Source organism: Stegodyphus dumicola, chromosome 9, assembly GCF_044657685.1.
Source record: "Stegodyphus dumicola isolate Sdum_Otavi_A_Nest chromosome 9, ASM4465768v1".
NCBI lineage: Eukaryota > Metazoa > Arthropoda > Arachnida > Araneae > Eresidae > Stegodyphus > Stegodyphus dumicola.
In genome coordinates this window covers 167,175,155-167,188,583 of record NC_140776.1, presented here as the reverse complement: position 1 = coordinate 167,188,583, position 13,429 = coordinate 167,175,155, and the positions used below count along the sequence as shown (strand labels likewise).

The following is a 13,429-nucleotide window of genomic DNA, read 5'->3' as shown; positions in this document are numbered from 1 at the left end:
TTTCAAATCATGGAGTTTTTTAATAAAAATTTGTAAGTTTTACAAAATCTATACATATAAAGAAGAATGTATGTTTGTTTGTTCATGTTATTAATTTCTGATGAATAAAGGTCAAGATTTTGCCACATTTAATCAACTAAAATTAATTATAGGTGAAATATTGAATGGAAATTAAGCTTTTAGGACTATTTGATAAGAAAAACAAAAATCATTCAAAACTGCGTGCCATTGTTGCTGATATAATGAAACAGAATTAGCTTATTTTTCTATCGAAAATTTTTATGTGGGTTCCATATCGCATCAGACTGAAAAATGTATGAATGTGAATTGTACTTTTTTTTATCGTTTTTAGAGAAGGATTATAGCGGTATTACAGATCTGTGCTGTTAGATGCATTGCTCTCAATCCAACTTGTACTTCCGCTAATCTCAAAATAAATTTGCAAGTTTTATTCTTTTGAAACTAGTTGAATTTTATCTGCAATCCACGTTTACATGGAAACTTTGAAAGAGAAATTAAAGGGCCTGTTTTATACCTTGATGCAGATATAAGGATACTGCACATAGCAGGTAATTCTCAGTAATCTGAAATACTTCCACAATGGATCTTTGAGAATTTTCCTAATTAAATACCAAAGGACCAACGATATAAATTTCCAAGCACCTACTATCTTAAATATCGTTTCATTCCACGCGCTTTACCAGCTCATATCAAGTGAGATGTAATTAGTACTTTGACACATACGTGATTATACTGAGTTTCTGCTGTTGAGTTCTAGAGCCAAGTGAACCTGAATAAGAGTTAGGGGGGGGAAATGCTTAATGTTGTAACAATTCTGAGGAAACATTTATGTGGAACAAAATTTAAAAGAGTATAAACAAACATGACACTCAGAGAGCAACTCTAAATTATTATTAGGTCCCAGGCAAAATTTCTGTATATGGAACATGAGTCGTTTTCTTAGAAATGTTTCTACTGTTGGCTTTTTCGGAGGGAAGGAGAGTTTCGAGTTACTTGAGGGTTTTGGTTAGTTAAACGAGACAGTCCGAATTTCAATGTGCTACCTGTTATTAAATGATTTAGCTTAAAGAGCTATTTTGAGCTGTGATTTACATGGTTATTGGATGAATGCTTAAACTTTCTAAAAAATCTTTTTAGTATCATAATTATAATACCTGAGACATGTTGTTCTGTATAAAGGAAAAACGGTGACAGATATCAGCGATAGAAAACTAACAGCAAAGTGATTTGTTGAGGCACTTGTGTTGAAAGCGACCTCTGTTATTTATAAAAAGAATGATTATCCTATCTTAACGTTGAGCTTCTATTCAGAAAACTATGAGATTTCTTTTCTACCTTATTTTCTATTACGTGATATCAGATATTTAGAAGAGATCTGTTTGGCAAAATATACTTTAACAAAAAAAAAATTTCTTCCATCAATCTCAATAGTGGCTTCTTTGGACCTTGCACGAAAGAGACTGAGTGGGCCGGACTTGTGTTCTTCACATCTCGGAAGAATATCATGTGATGTACCAACAATTTACGTTGTGTGGTATTAGCGTTTCATAATACAGCCAAACCCCAAAACACACGCCAAAATAATAGTAATACATATTTATCTTGTGAGTAAAATTGAGAAGACTTGGACTGTTGATGCTTTAAAAATGAATTAGGTATAAAAGATTAGGCATTAAAAATTGTTTGCTGTATTATTTTATAATTATTTATCTAGTTATTCGAATTTTTCAGTTTTTAGCATTTGAAATCATTTGTATACTTTGTTTCAGAAATTTCTTGCAAATATTTCTGAAGAAGTAAGGATTCTGAAACTGAATTAATTTCATGTAACGGTTATATTAAAAAACGAAAGATGATAAGAAGCAATACTTTTTTAGTTTAATTAATTAACTGCTGGAAAACACAAACTGCAATCATTATTCCAGCTCCAATAAAAGTAAAATATAATTATCAAAATAAAATATTCTAGCAACGATAATAACGATAAGTCATATAAATAATTAAATATATAACTTCAACTCTTTGAACAAGATTTGTATCTGTGATTGTAATCTTATCCAAAGATTTGTAATTTTTGAATAAGATGTAAATTTTCAGAGGCCGGACTCATGTTAATTTTTAATGGTAATCAAAGTAATGTGAAAGTGGACTAAAAGGCAATAAAATTTTAAAATATCTCCCAAATCTGTATACAGGAGGACTGGACTGGTTCTGTTAATTGGCAAGAAAACTTGATCATGCTTTTATTGTCGCAGATAATTTAAATATAATTCTAAAAAAGCTTTCCTTCCATGCAAATGTTATTTCTTGCTTGGTGTTATTTATAACAAAAGTGCTTTTATTGGGTTACAAACTTTTCCATTTGTGCATTGTTTTGTTGTTAACATATGATATATGCACACCTTTCTTCTTGCTTGTTTATACTATAGATATAGCGCAACTTTTATAAATTATGACAGCAAATATTGTAAGAATGTAAAATAATAAAAGAAGTGTTATTTCAGCCCCCTCAAAAAAGGAAAATGCATACTTAGCAATATTTTACCCTTTATTAAACTTTACAACTCAGTACATCATACATAATTAGAATAATCATCCTACATAATTAGAACAGTCTTTGAGTTGTAAGCGTCTTATTAATAATGGAGGTAAACCCAGTTGAAAGGCATCTCTTTCTACATTCTGAAGTCTTTTCCTGATACTAATGTAACACAAGTTTTCCAGCGTATGACACTGCTTGGATTTATCATTTATATATATAAGCATCTTAATGCTTTCTTCATTTCCAGAGATTATCAAATTATTTCTCCAATTCTGTGTGCATAATTTAGCACCAGCAATTATAAGTAAATCCACAAATCTCTGGCTACCTCTTCTACATGCATAGAACAATGGGGTAAAACCATACTCATCACGCCTGTCGATTTCAGCTCCAGAAATGAGCAATTTTCGCACTAAAATTTCTTGTTTTTCGATAACTGCCAAGTGAAGAACAGTACTACCCAACCTAGTGGCATTAACGTCACATCCCCGTTCTATGAAGAGCGTAAATAAATCTGCATATGAATATTTTTCACTACCTGAATTTATTTCGTCGAAAGCAGATCTGAATACAACAAACATCAATAATGTTGTTCCGATATCATCGGTGAGGTGAATCTGAAAAAAGAAAAAGTTTAGAACTTTGTAAAAGGGAAAATATTTTAATAATAAAAAAATTACAAAAGCATACAAAAATAATTGATAAACAATAAAGTCATAAAAATGTCTATTTTTCATCTGAAGAAAATCCACAGCTGTCAACAATGAAATCTCAAAAACTGGAGATTTTTGTAACGTGATTGAAAACCAGTAGAGTTAGCATCTATGAAAACCCTAAATATGAGCAATCTCTATGCAAGATATACAGAAAAATGTGGTTGAATATTTCCCCAACTGAATTAAATAAAAAAAACAAATGCATGTCCAGTAATTAACAATATGGATACAAAGCATTATTAGAAATTCCTTTTCGTCAAGAAAATAATGCATTTATTTATTAAAGCACAGAATTTTTCTAACAAAACACCTAATAGTTGTAACATTTTTGACCCTTAAAAGAAATTTCACTGCTGAAAATGCAGCTGTGAAATGAATTGCTTAATTTCTAACTTAATTTGGACCTCACCATCGTTACTGAGATTTTCCAGGTACTTTTTTTTTCCCCTCGATTTTGTACTAAAATTGGAGGAAATTGTATATGTCTCAAATGAAGAATTTCAAAGTAAAGAAAAATGAAGTTAAAGAATGAGAGGGGCGTTCTAAAATACAATTTTGAAAAATAAAAATGATAATATAAAATTAAATTCAGTAGGTAGGCAAGCATATAATAAAAAAAAGACATGTAAATTTTATTATTATCCTCAGTATTGTAACATGAATGGCATTTCACATCAAGAACAAAATATTTTAACACTAGTATATGTGTCTGTCACAGCTCTGTTATTATATGATACATGCAAACAGTTAGAACTGGATAAACCATTTAGCAAAATAAGCATATTTTTAGGGCAACAAGGAAATGGTCATTAGGAACAAAACGTCGTTAGAAACTCGAGGAAAGGATGTACTTTTAAAGGAAAGGATGCAGTAAAACTGGCATAAAAAAAAATTTATGCCAGTTTTACTGTGGATTGAACCAGACCAAGAAAGAAGAAATGGGGGGGGGAGAAGTAAATGTATATGAGGCTTAGTCTAAATCTGGGTCTACATATTTTATATATACAGTATGTATATATAAAATAATAATAATCTTCATAATATGCACATGGAAATGTAAATTTTAAAATTTAGTTTAATTAAATATTTATTTTATAAGGCAAATGGATAATTTTAAGAAAAAAATTGAAAATTATTTTGAGTTTTCTTTTTCTGTGTGACAAGTGAAATATCTGTTAAGAATCTATGATAATTATTTAGGAAGATCAAATTAGATTCAACATTTCAAACCTAACAATTTTTATTTCATCTTCACCTCCAAACTACACACGTGCACCATCGCGCGCGTTCGACGACTGACTCTCTCCTTGAGAATCTTGGGATAGAATTTTGTGGTCTGTAATTATATGCTGCCATCTCTCAGCTGTTCTGGGGTTAAATTGGTATGATATTTTTTTAGACTTTTTCAAATAAGATAAACCACAACAAGAGTATCCCCCCAGTGAACAAGCGAAGTGAAAGAACGACAGTATTTACACATACATAGCATAAACAAAAGGGAATTGGGATGCTGGGTTGTGTCAGTTGCTGAAATCACTTACATACATGAAATTAAATAAAAGTAGAAAACAAAATAAAGTAATACAGGTTAAATCTAATTGACATGAATAAATGAAAATAAAGGTTTTTCAGTTCTGAAATTTGTAGAGAATAATTGTGATATGATGAACATTGAAAATCGAGTAACTCAAGAGTAATTATGATCAAGTTAACCAATTTCTGTGATGAGTCTCTTGCTAAATTTCACAATTCATCCAGATTTTGTGGTTTTGGAATTGTTGACAGAGTTTCCAGTAGTATTTCCTGGGACTTTAGGTTCATGCTCGTGAGGAATTTGTTGTATTTCATCATTATACATGAATGCAGGTTTCACTCTGTCTAGGGAAACATTGCTTTGCCTGACATTTATGGATATTTTTATAACTTTGTCGCTTCGACTTATGACTTTGTGGGGACCTGTATATGGTTGAGTGAGCGGTGGTGTTATTTTGTCCACACGAAGGAAAACATGTGTACACTTTTGCAATTCTGGGTGCACAAAGATTCTTGTTTGGTGATTTTGGTTGGGAAATGGCTTTAACTGCTGCATTTGTGCCTGGAGTTTCTGCACATACTCATAAGATGGAGTTGTATTTTGGGCACTTTGGGAAAATAAATCTGCTGGAAGTCTTAGTGAAGTTCCATACACAAGATCAGCACTTGATGCTTGTATGTCTGTTTTAACAGCAGCTCGAATGCCAAGGAGAACTGTTGGTAATGATTCAGTCCATCTTGGGTTTTCATGGGCTTTTAAAGAATTTTTCAAGACTCTGTGAAAACGTTCTACTAAGCCATTTGCTTGGGGATGAAAGGCTGTAGTACGAATTCTTCTTGTTCCCATAATTTGTGTGAGCTCACTGAACAGAGGTGACTCAAACTGGCGACCCTGATCTGTGGTGATGGTAGATGGGCATCCAAAGCGGGATATCCATCCTTCGAACAAGGCTCTGCATGCTGTTGCTGCTGTCATATCAGCGATGGGTATCACTTCAGGCCATCTGGTGAACCTGTCGATGATGGTGAGGCAGTACATTTTGCCCTCTGAAGGAGGCAAGGGTCCGATTAAATCCACATGCAGATGAGAAAATCGTGCGTCTGGTGTAGCAAATGTACCCAGAGGTGTTTTTGTGTGTTTGTGAACTTTGGATCGCTGGCATGCATCACAACTTTTTACCCAGTCTTTAATATTCTTTTTCATATTGGGCCAAACATAGCGAGCAGAAATTAATTTGCAAGATCCTGTTGTTCCTGGATGCGAGAGGTTCTGAAAATGGTCAAACACTATTTTACGAAAAGATGCTGGCACAATAGGTCTTGGAATTCCGGTTGATACATCACAGATGAGTTCTGTTGCTGACACTGGGCTGGGCATGGACTTTATTTCTAGTGAATGATTGCTGTTTTGCAGATTTTGTAAATCATCAGCTTTCTGAGCGTGACTAAAGGCTTCAAAATCAAGAAATGAGGAATTTGAGATGTTGTTTATCTCAATTCTGGATAATGCATCTGCAACGCTATTATTAACACCACTGGTATGACGAATGTCAGTGCTAAACTGAGAAATGAAATCAAGTCGACGCCATTGGCGCGGACTGCACTTCTCTGAATTTTGCTTAAAGGCGTAGATAAGAGGCTTTTGATCAGTGAAAATGATAAAGTTCCGACCTTCGAGCATGTGCCGGAATCTCTTCACCGCAGTGTAAATGGCCAATAGTTCTCGATCATAGGTGGAGAATTTTTGTTGACTGTTGGTGAGCTTAACAGAGAAGAATGCAATCGGTTCCCAGTTGGTTGTGTTGAGTTGCATCAAGGAACCATCAACTGCCAGGTCACTGGCATCAACCCAAACACTAAGTTTGGCTCCTGGAATTGGGTGACGAAGAAGAGTTGCGGTAGCTAGTGAATTTTTGGCATCTGTAAATGCCTGTTCGCTAGCCTCAGACCATTGAAGTGTTTCTTTGGGATCGTTTTGTTTAGGTTTTCTGCTCTTTTTATTATTTTTGATACCTTCTGAAAATTTATTTAAGGGTGCTAATATGTGTGCTGCTCTAGGAACGAAACGTCTATAGAAATTGAATAGACCTAAGAAGCGTCTTAATTGAATTATGGTAGTAGGTTTAGGAAAATTCAAAATACAGTCTACTCTATCTTTCAGGGGTTCTGTTCCTTCTTCAGATACTTTGACACCTAAGAAATTTATTGAGGAAACACCAAAAACACACTTAGAAGGTTTAAGGCTAAGGCCATAATTTTGCAATCTTTCAAAAAGTATTCTTAGATGCGAGATATGCTCTTCCTCAGATTTAGATGCTACTAATATATCGTCTACGAATGCATAAACAAATTTTAAATCTCGAGTAACTTCATCGATGAATCTTTGGAATGTGGCTGCAGCGTTACATAGGCCAAATTGCATGCGACAGCTTTCAAATAAGCCGAAGGGGGTGATTATAGCACTTTTGTGGATATCATCAGGATGTATAGGGATTTGATGATAGGCTTTAATTAAATCAAGGTACGAGAAAATTTTGCAGCCATGTAGTTCAGAAGTAAAATCTAAGATATTAGGAATGTTATAATTATCTTTTATTGTTTGTGCATTGAGGGCTCTGTAATCTCCTACAGGACGCCATTCCGTGCTGTCCTTTTTAGGGACCATATGCAAAGGTGATGCGTAGTTACTTTTTGAAGGACGAATGTGGCCTAATTCTATCATATTTTGGAATTCTTCTTTGGCGATTCGTAGGCGGTCTGGGGCAAGACGTCGTGCTTTAGCAGTGACGGGAGGTCCTGTGGTTTGGATGTGATGCACTACTGTGTGCTTAATTTCTTGGTCAGCACGGGGTGGTTTTGTGATTTCTGGAAATTTTAATAATAATTTATGGTATATACTGTCGCCAGATACTGTCTTTATTGAATGTATTGCACTAACTCGTAAACTGCATTTAGAGCCAAGATTAGTGTTACCGTCGATTAATCTTTTTGTGTGGAGGTTAGGCATCAAGTTGAAATTATACAAAAAATCTGCACCAATAATAGGGGTTGAAACACTGCCGACAAGAAAGGTCCATCTGAATATGCGTCTTAAACCTAAGTCTAAGGAGAGATTTTGGCTAGTGTAGACGGAAATTGGTGTAGTGTTTGCTGCTGAAAGGGTCATTTGGATGCGATTTCGCCTTTGCAATGCTGTTGCTGGAATTATAGATACGTCAGAACCCGTGTCGATGAGGAAGTTGACATTTGTGCGCGCATCTCTAACAAAAAGGCGACGAGAATTGGAGGGCAAGGCTGTAGTCGCCGCTATGCCTCGCCTGGGCCGTTTTTTGAAAATTTACAGGGCGGGGTACACTTTATAGCTCTCTCACCAAATTTAAGGTGGTACCAAAAGGTATCAAACTTGTTTTTATTTTGAGAGGGGCTGCGTTCTCTTTAGCCGCGATATTTATTCTGACTACGAGTGCGGCGACGATCACGCGAGATATTATCGATTCTTACGTGCAATTTTTTTATCTCTGCGAGTAAACGTTCTTCAATGGAATCTGAAATATTAGCAGAACAAATATTTGTGGCACTTACCGCTACAGGAGATGGTGATACATCGATGACACGATCCGCAACTTCCGCAGCTTTATCCAAGGTTAAAGGCGTGTTCGCTGCGAGTATCGACCTGTACGAAACTCGGGATATGCTGTAAAAACAGTTAGCATTAGTTCATCGGAAATGCTGTATGACTCAGCGCGTCGTCGCATTATGCGTAAGAGTTCACTTGGCCGGCGATCTCCCAACTGTTCGCCGCCGAGGAGTTTTTTCATTTCTTGATGCGTCGATTCTCCGCACCGCTTGATTAGCTCAGTTTTAATGTGATTGTAAGGATCCGTGGAGTTGGGGGCTTTGATTACATCTCTCACAATTGATGCGGCTTCGGCGGGCAGGTGCGAAACAATGTAATTATACTTCGTGCGAGACTCCGATATCGCTTTCGGTGTTCCCAATTCAAATGTTGCTTCGCACATAGTGAACCATAGTGAAGGATCGGCGAAGTTGTACACAGGTATCTTTACTGCTCCGATTATTGCTGTTCCTTCAGTCATTTCCAGTCACGTGGCTAAGTCCCAAGTAATATGTAAAAAAAAAAGAGAATTTTTTTTTTTTTTTTTTTCCGTGCAAATATTAGTTTAAAACAATAACGCTTGGTTGCTGCAAGGCCGGGTCACCATTGTTAAGAATCTATGATAATTATTTAGGAAGATCAAATTAGATTCAACATTTCAAACTTAACAATTTTTATTTCATCTTCACCTCCAAACTACACACGTGCACCATCGCGCGCGTTCGACGACTGACTCTCTCCTTGAGAATCTTGGGATAGAATTTTGTGGTCTGTAATCATGTGCTGCCATCTCTCGGCTGTTCTGGGGTTAAATTGGTATGATATTTTTTTAGACTTTTCCAAATAAGATAAACCACAACATATCTAAAAGAAGTTACTTCATCCTTATACCAAGCATTTTAGGCCACTTTCTGTGGCACATGTTTGCATGATTCCTGAGTTTTGCAGAATTACATAGTTGTTGTAAAGAAAATAAACAAATCATTTAAAAAACAGTTCAATGAATGCAGTAATGTATGAATGGCAACATGTCTTTTGACCAGGTCTGGCACTAGTAGGAATTTATTCACTCAGTGGCTAAATATATTATGCAAATCAGATCATATTCACACTACATACCTAGGAAAGGAAAAAAGTTAATTCCCTTCCAGTCCTACTATTATTTTTTGTAATAAAATATAATTGTGTAACCAGTTTTTCATAAATTTCAGATTCACATGCTTCACTAAACCATCTAAAAGACCGAGACAAAATTATTGTCATTCAAAATACAGACAAAATTATGTTTAAACTCCCCCCCCCCCAATTCACCAGAACTAATACTAAGTTCTGATTTCTTTGCAACAGAACGCTTTTAATTCTGTGTAGGAAATCTTTGCCTTTCTTTTAAAACACTGACAAAATTTATAAAAAAATACCTTTCTGTCAAATTTTTTAAGTCTGGTTTAACCCTTTGCGACACGCATATTTAAAATATATTTTAATCTTTAAAAAAATGCCTTAGAATAAGTCAGATGGACTTACTTAAGTGCCTTTAAGGCTTGAAAAAAATTCTGCGCTTTTATTTTTTACGGTGGAAGGTGGGATACCATTTGTCCCACCATGCAACTAGCACATGTCTTATAGCATATTGGTGTATAGCAGGGAAAAAAAATTATATGTGGAATGAATAAACAAAATAAAGCGTGCATTCTAAAATATTCATAATAAACACACTAAAATGCATTTTGTACTTATTGCATATATGCATGACTTGTAAAATTTTGCATATGCACATTTTGCATGTAGTATATATTTAATATTTTTAAATTTTAGGAACAAAAGAAAATATTTTCTTGAATATTATTTTAAGATTAAAATTTGATACTCGTACATATGATACTAAATAAAATATTAAAATTGGCACTTGATTCAAAAACATTTATATATGACTAAAATTGAAAAAAAAGTCACTTTCATGAAACTTTGAAAAACATGTTATTTCATTCTTTTGTAAGCATAGAGGCACTTCACATGTTTCACACATGCAAAATGTTCGTCGTTATTCTTTCGATATGCTGCAATATGCACATCTTCTCCTGCTCGTTCTCTTTGGCGTTTTACTTACATTTTTTAGTGTCTTTTCTGGTTGTACGAACGGGTTTTTAGTTTTATTTGAACTGGGGATTTCAGTTTTCTTTTCAGCTCTTTCTTGCCTGCAAGTGCCATTAGACCTTCTGTAACTGAGAGAAGAAAACCTTTCATTGTTTTTACATCATGATCAGGTTCGCGAACAAACTTGAATAAATGTGTTTACTATACTCGCATCTAAAAAGTAAAAAAAAAAAAAAAAATCATGTGCCACCATTTCTTGCTTTTGCGGTCTATTTCATATAGTCCTTTCAGTTGATCAATCAGTCGACATATCCCATATTCTTATTGTATGAAATAATGCTGTTTGGGCACAGTACTTTTTTTTTTTTTTTTTTTTTTTTTTTGTCTTTCCATCTCGTTCCTTTCTATTAATTTCTTTCATTTCAGTTGCCTTTCCCAGGCAAGACAGGATGGAAACGGATCTTTTATCCTTCCATTTTATGCAATAAATTGAATCATCGCTAACTGAAAAGTCTATATATCCTCTTGACATAAATTTGTGGGTAGATACTTCCGATTCATATTTACAGTGCCACATGCATAGATGCATCTGTGTCTTTAAAAAGCGAAACAAATTATGACTACTTCCCTTTCTTCTTCAGCAATAACTTCAACCTCAGTTATTCTCTCCTGGATTTCAATTTCATCTGAATCAGAAACTGACATCTGAAGCATTTGAGTCGCAATCAGATGGCAATTCAGCAAAAAGATCCAAAGCTTCCTGAGTTGTTAATTTTTTCCTAGACATTTTAGCACATCAGAGCATACAACGGATGTAAAAGCGCGCGCAATCACGAAAAAAGTAGATGCAAAAAAGAAAAAAAATAATCGTGAGTGCTGCCATCTATTGAGCGGAAATTCAAGTGTGTGGTGGGACAAATTTTAACCCACTTATTTCAACTGCAAAATTAATGTTATAAAATATTGAATACAATTAAGATTTTTGAAAATAAAGTACTTTTGAATATTAAAAAGTATCATACATATCATAAACTGTATACCAAAATTTTTAAAATATTGAAAAATGCGAGATACAGGGATATCACTCTTGTGATCCTATTTTGAATATTTTTTGCTTATAAACTTAAGCCCTGGTATAGTAGTAACATCTACTGAGAAAAATAATAACTAAAATAGATTATTTTTAAAAGATTAGAAAATTTCTAACGGAAATTGCTAACTGAGAAAATAAATATTAATTAGGTGGGGCATATATTGACCCACCATGCCGCAAAGGGTTAAGTAATTTATTATGCATGAATTGCATTCTTATATAATTTTTTAATATTATAAAAGCTAATATAATATAGTACAGTCAAAAGTCGTTAATTCGGACACCCGTAATCCGGAATGATCTATAATCCGGACCTCAAAGCTACAAACTTTCTGCGCATGCGTCGTGTTGACGCATGCGCGTAAGACCTTTACGGCTGCGAATTTGCGTGTGCGCGTGCCCAAAATACGTTTACAAATGCGCGTTTAATGTATAACGGACGGGATAAGCTAAGCTAAAATTATCTAATTATCTATTTTAGTTAATGTTGCAGATTGCGTTGTTCCTTAATCTTCGAATTGGAGCAATTTTATAAAAGTAAGCTTGAACTTTCGATTATGTCAAACATAATTTCTGATATATATTTACTAATATGTAAAGGATATACAAAAGGAAAGTATCTTTTGGAGTCCATTAAACAAAAAGTGGAATTGCTGCAAAAAATGGATAAAGGATTTGTTTATCTAACCATTCAGAAATCTGTTTATCAATTTCACGCTGCTCTGCGTGTGTGTGTGTGGGGGGGGGGAACGTGGCATATCCTTTGGATAAAGGCATATCCTTCTTTTATCTAAACTTTAACGTTTGTTTACCTAAACTTTGTTTATCTTTAACGCCGCGGAGCGCAATGAATTGGAAGTTGATCTGTCAACACTATCCTTATCTTAAGGGCAGATGTTTTTATTTTATTTGGCTCATAATTGCTTACTAAATGTGGTATTTCCTCTCGATGTACTCCGGCTTTGATATGATTTAAATCAAATGCCTCGTCATTATAATTCGCTTCCAATAGCGAAGAAAGTGACAGAGGTTATTGAAAACGAAAAAATTTCGATTGACAAATTAGTCGGTATTCTCGACACAGCAATTATAGGACTTGAACAGCGGAACTTTGTAACTGAACAAGAAATTATGTCTGTTTATGGAATTAAAGAGAATGTATTATCACATAAAAAACGAAGCAACTTAAACAACTTACACTGAAAGAAATATTTAATAAAGTAAACAAATAAATATTAAGCTTTTTTTTTTTTGTAAATTTTGATACCCTTTAGATCATAATTGTTCTTTATTTCGTAAATTACGGTTTCATATTTTTAATTTTATAATTTCTGCATGCCATTTTACCAGATTTAAACTGATGATCTATAATCCGGAAAAATCGATAATCCGGAATCGCTGAAGTCCCGACGAGTCCGGATTAACGACTTTTGACTGTAATATGCAAGACTGTCTGAGTTTTACTCCAGTAAAGTATTCATCTGAGAATTTATTACAAATTTTATGAAGGTTGATGATATATTTTTATTTCAAATATTTTATTTCACTTTTTTAAACATGAAGTGGAACAAAAATTTCATATTATTCATGACATTATTAAACTACCTTCTCTATGGTTTTGCTGACCTCAGAGTATTGAGCTAATACTTTAATTCAAAAGCCTCTTATACTATTCAGTCACTTATAAATTACTCCTTTTATCCTTAATTAATTTAAATTTTAAATGTTGGCATGTCTTTTGTGTAAAGCTTAAACTGTAATTATATAATTTCAACATTTTAGGCATTTTAAATTTGTGTGTGCATTAAAACAGT

At 34.0% G+C, this 13,429-nt stretch overlaps 2 protein-coding genes across 10 annotated transcripts in view; one reads left to right on the top strand and one right to left on the bottom strand.

The window, feature by feature from the left end:
* LOC146995544 (uncharacterized) overlaps positions 1-13,429 on the top strand; it is a 328,926-nt gene that overhangs the window by 264,574 nt on the left and 50,923 nt on the right. The window lies entirely within an intron of this gene.
* Positions 2,552-13,429, bottom strand: part of LOC146995541 (E3 ubiquitin-protein ligase HECTD1-like) — a 308,521-nt gene continuing 297,643 nt past the window's right edge. Inside the window, exons 1-2 of one of the 2 annotated variants that reach the window (XR_015043132.1) lie at positions 8,395-9,357; positions 2,552-3,180 (exon numbers count right to left, since the gene is read on the bottom strand). Coding sequence is in view for 1 of the 2 variants with exons in the window: in XM_085824331.1 (XP_085680457.1) it covers positions 2,614-3,180 (567 nt within the window). In the remaining variant the exon portion in view is untranslated. Of the gene's footprint in view, positions 3,181-8,394; positions 9,358-13,429 lie in introns of those variants that run through there. The other variant, XM_085824331.1, reaches the window with a different exon arrangement.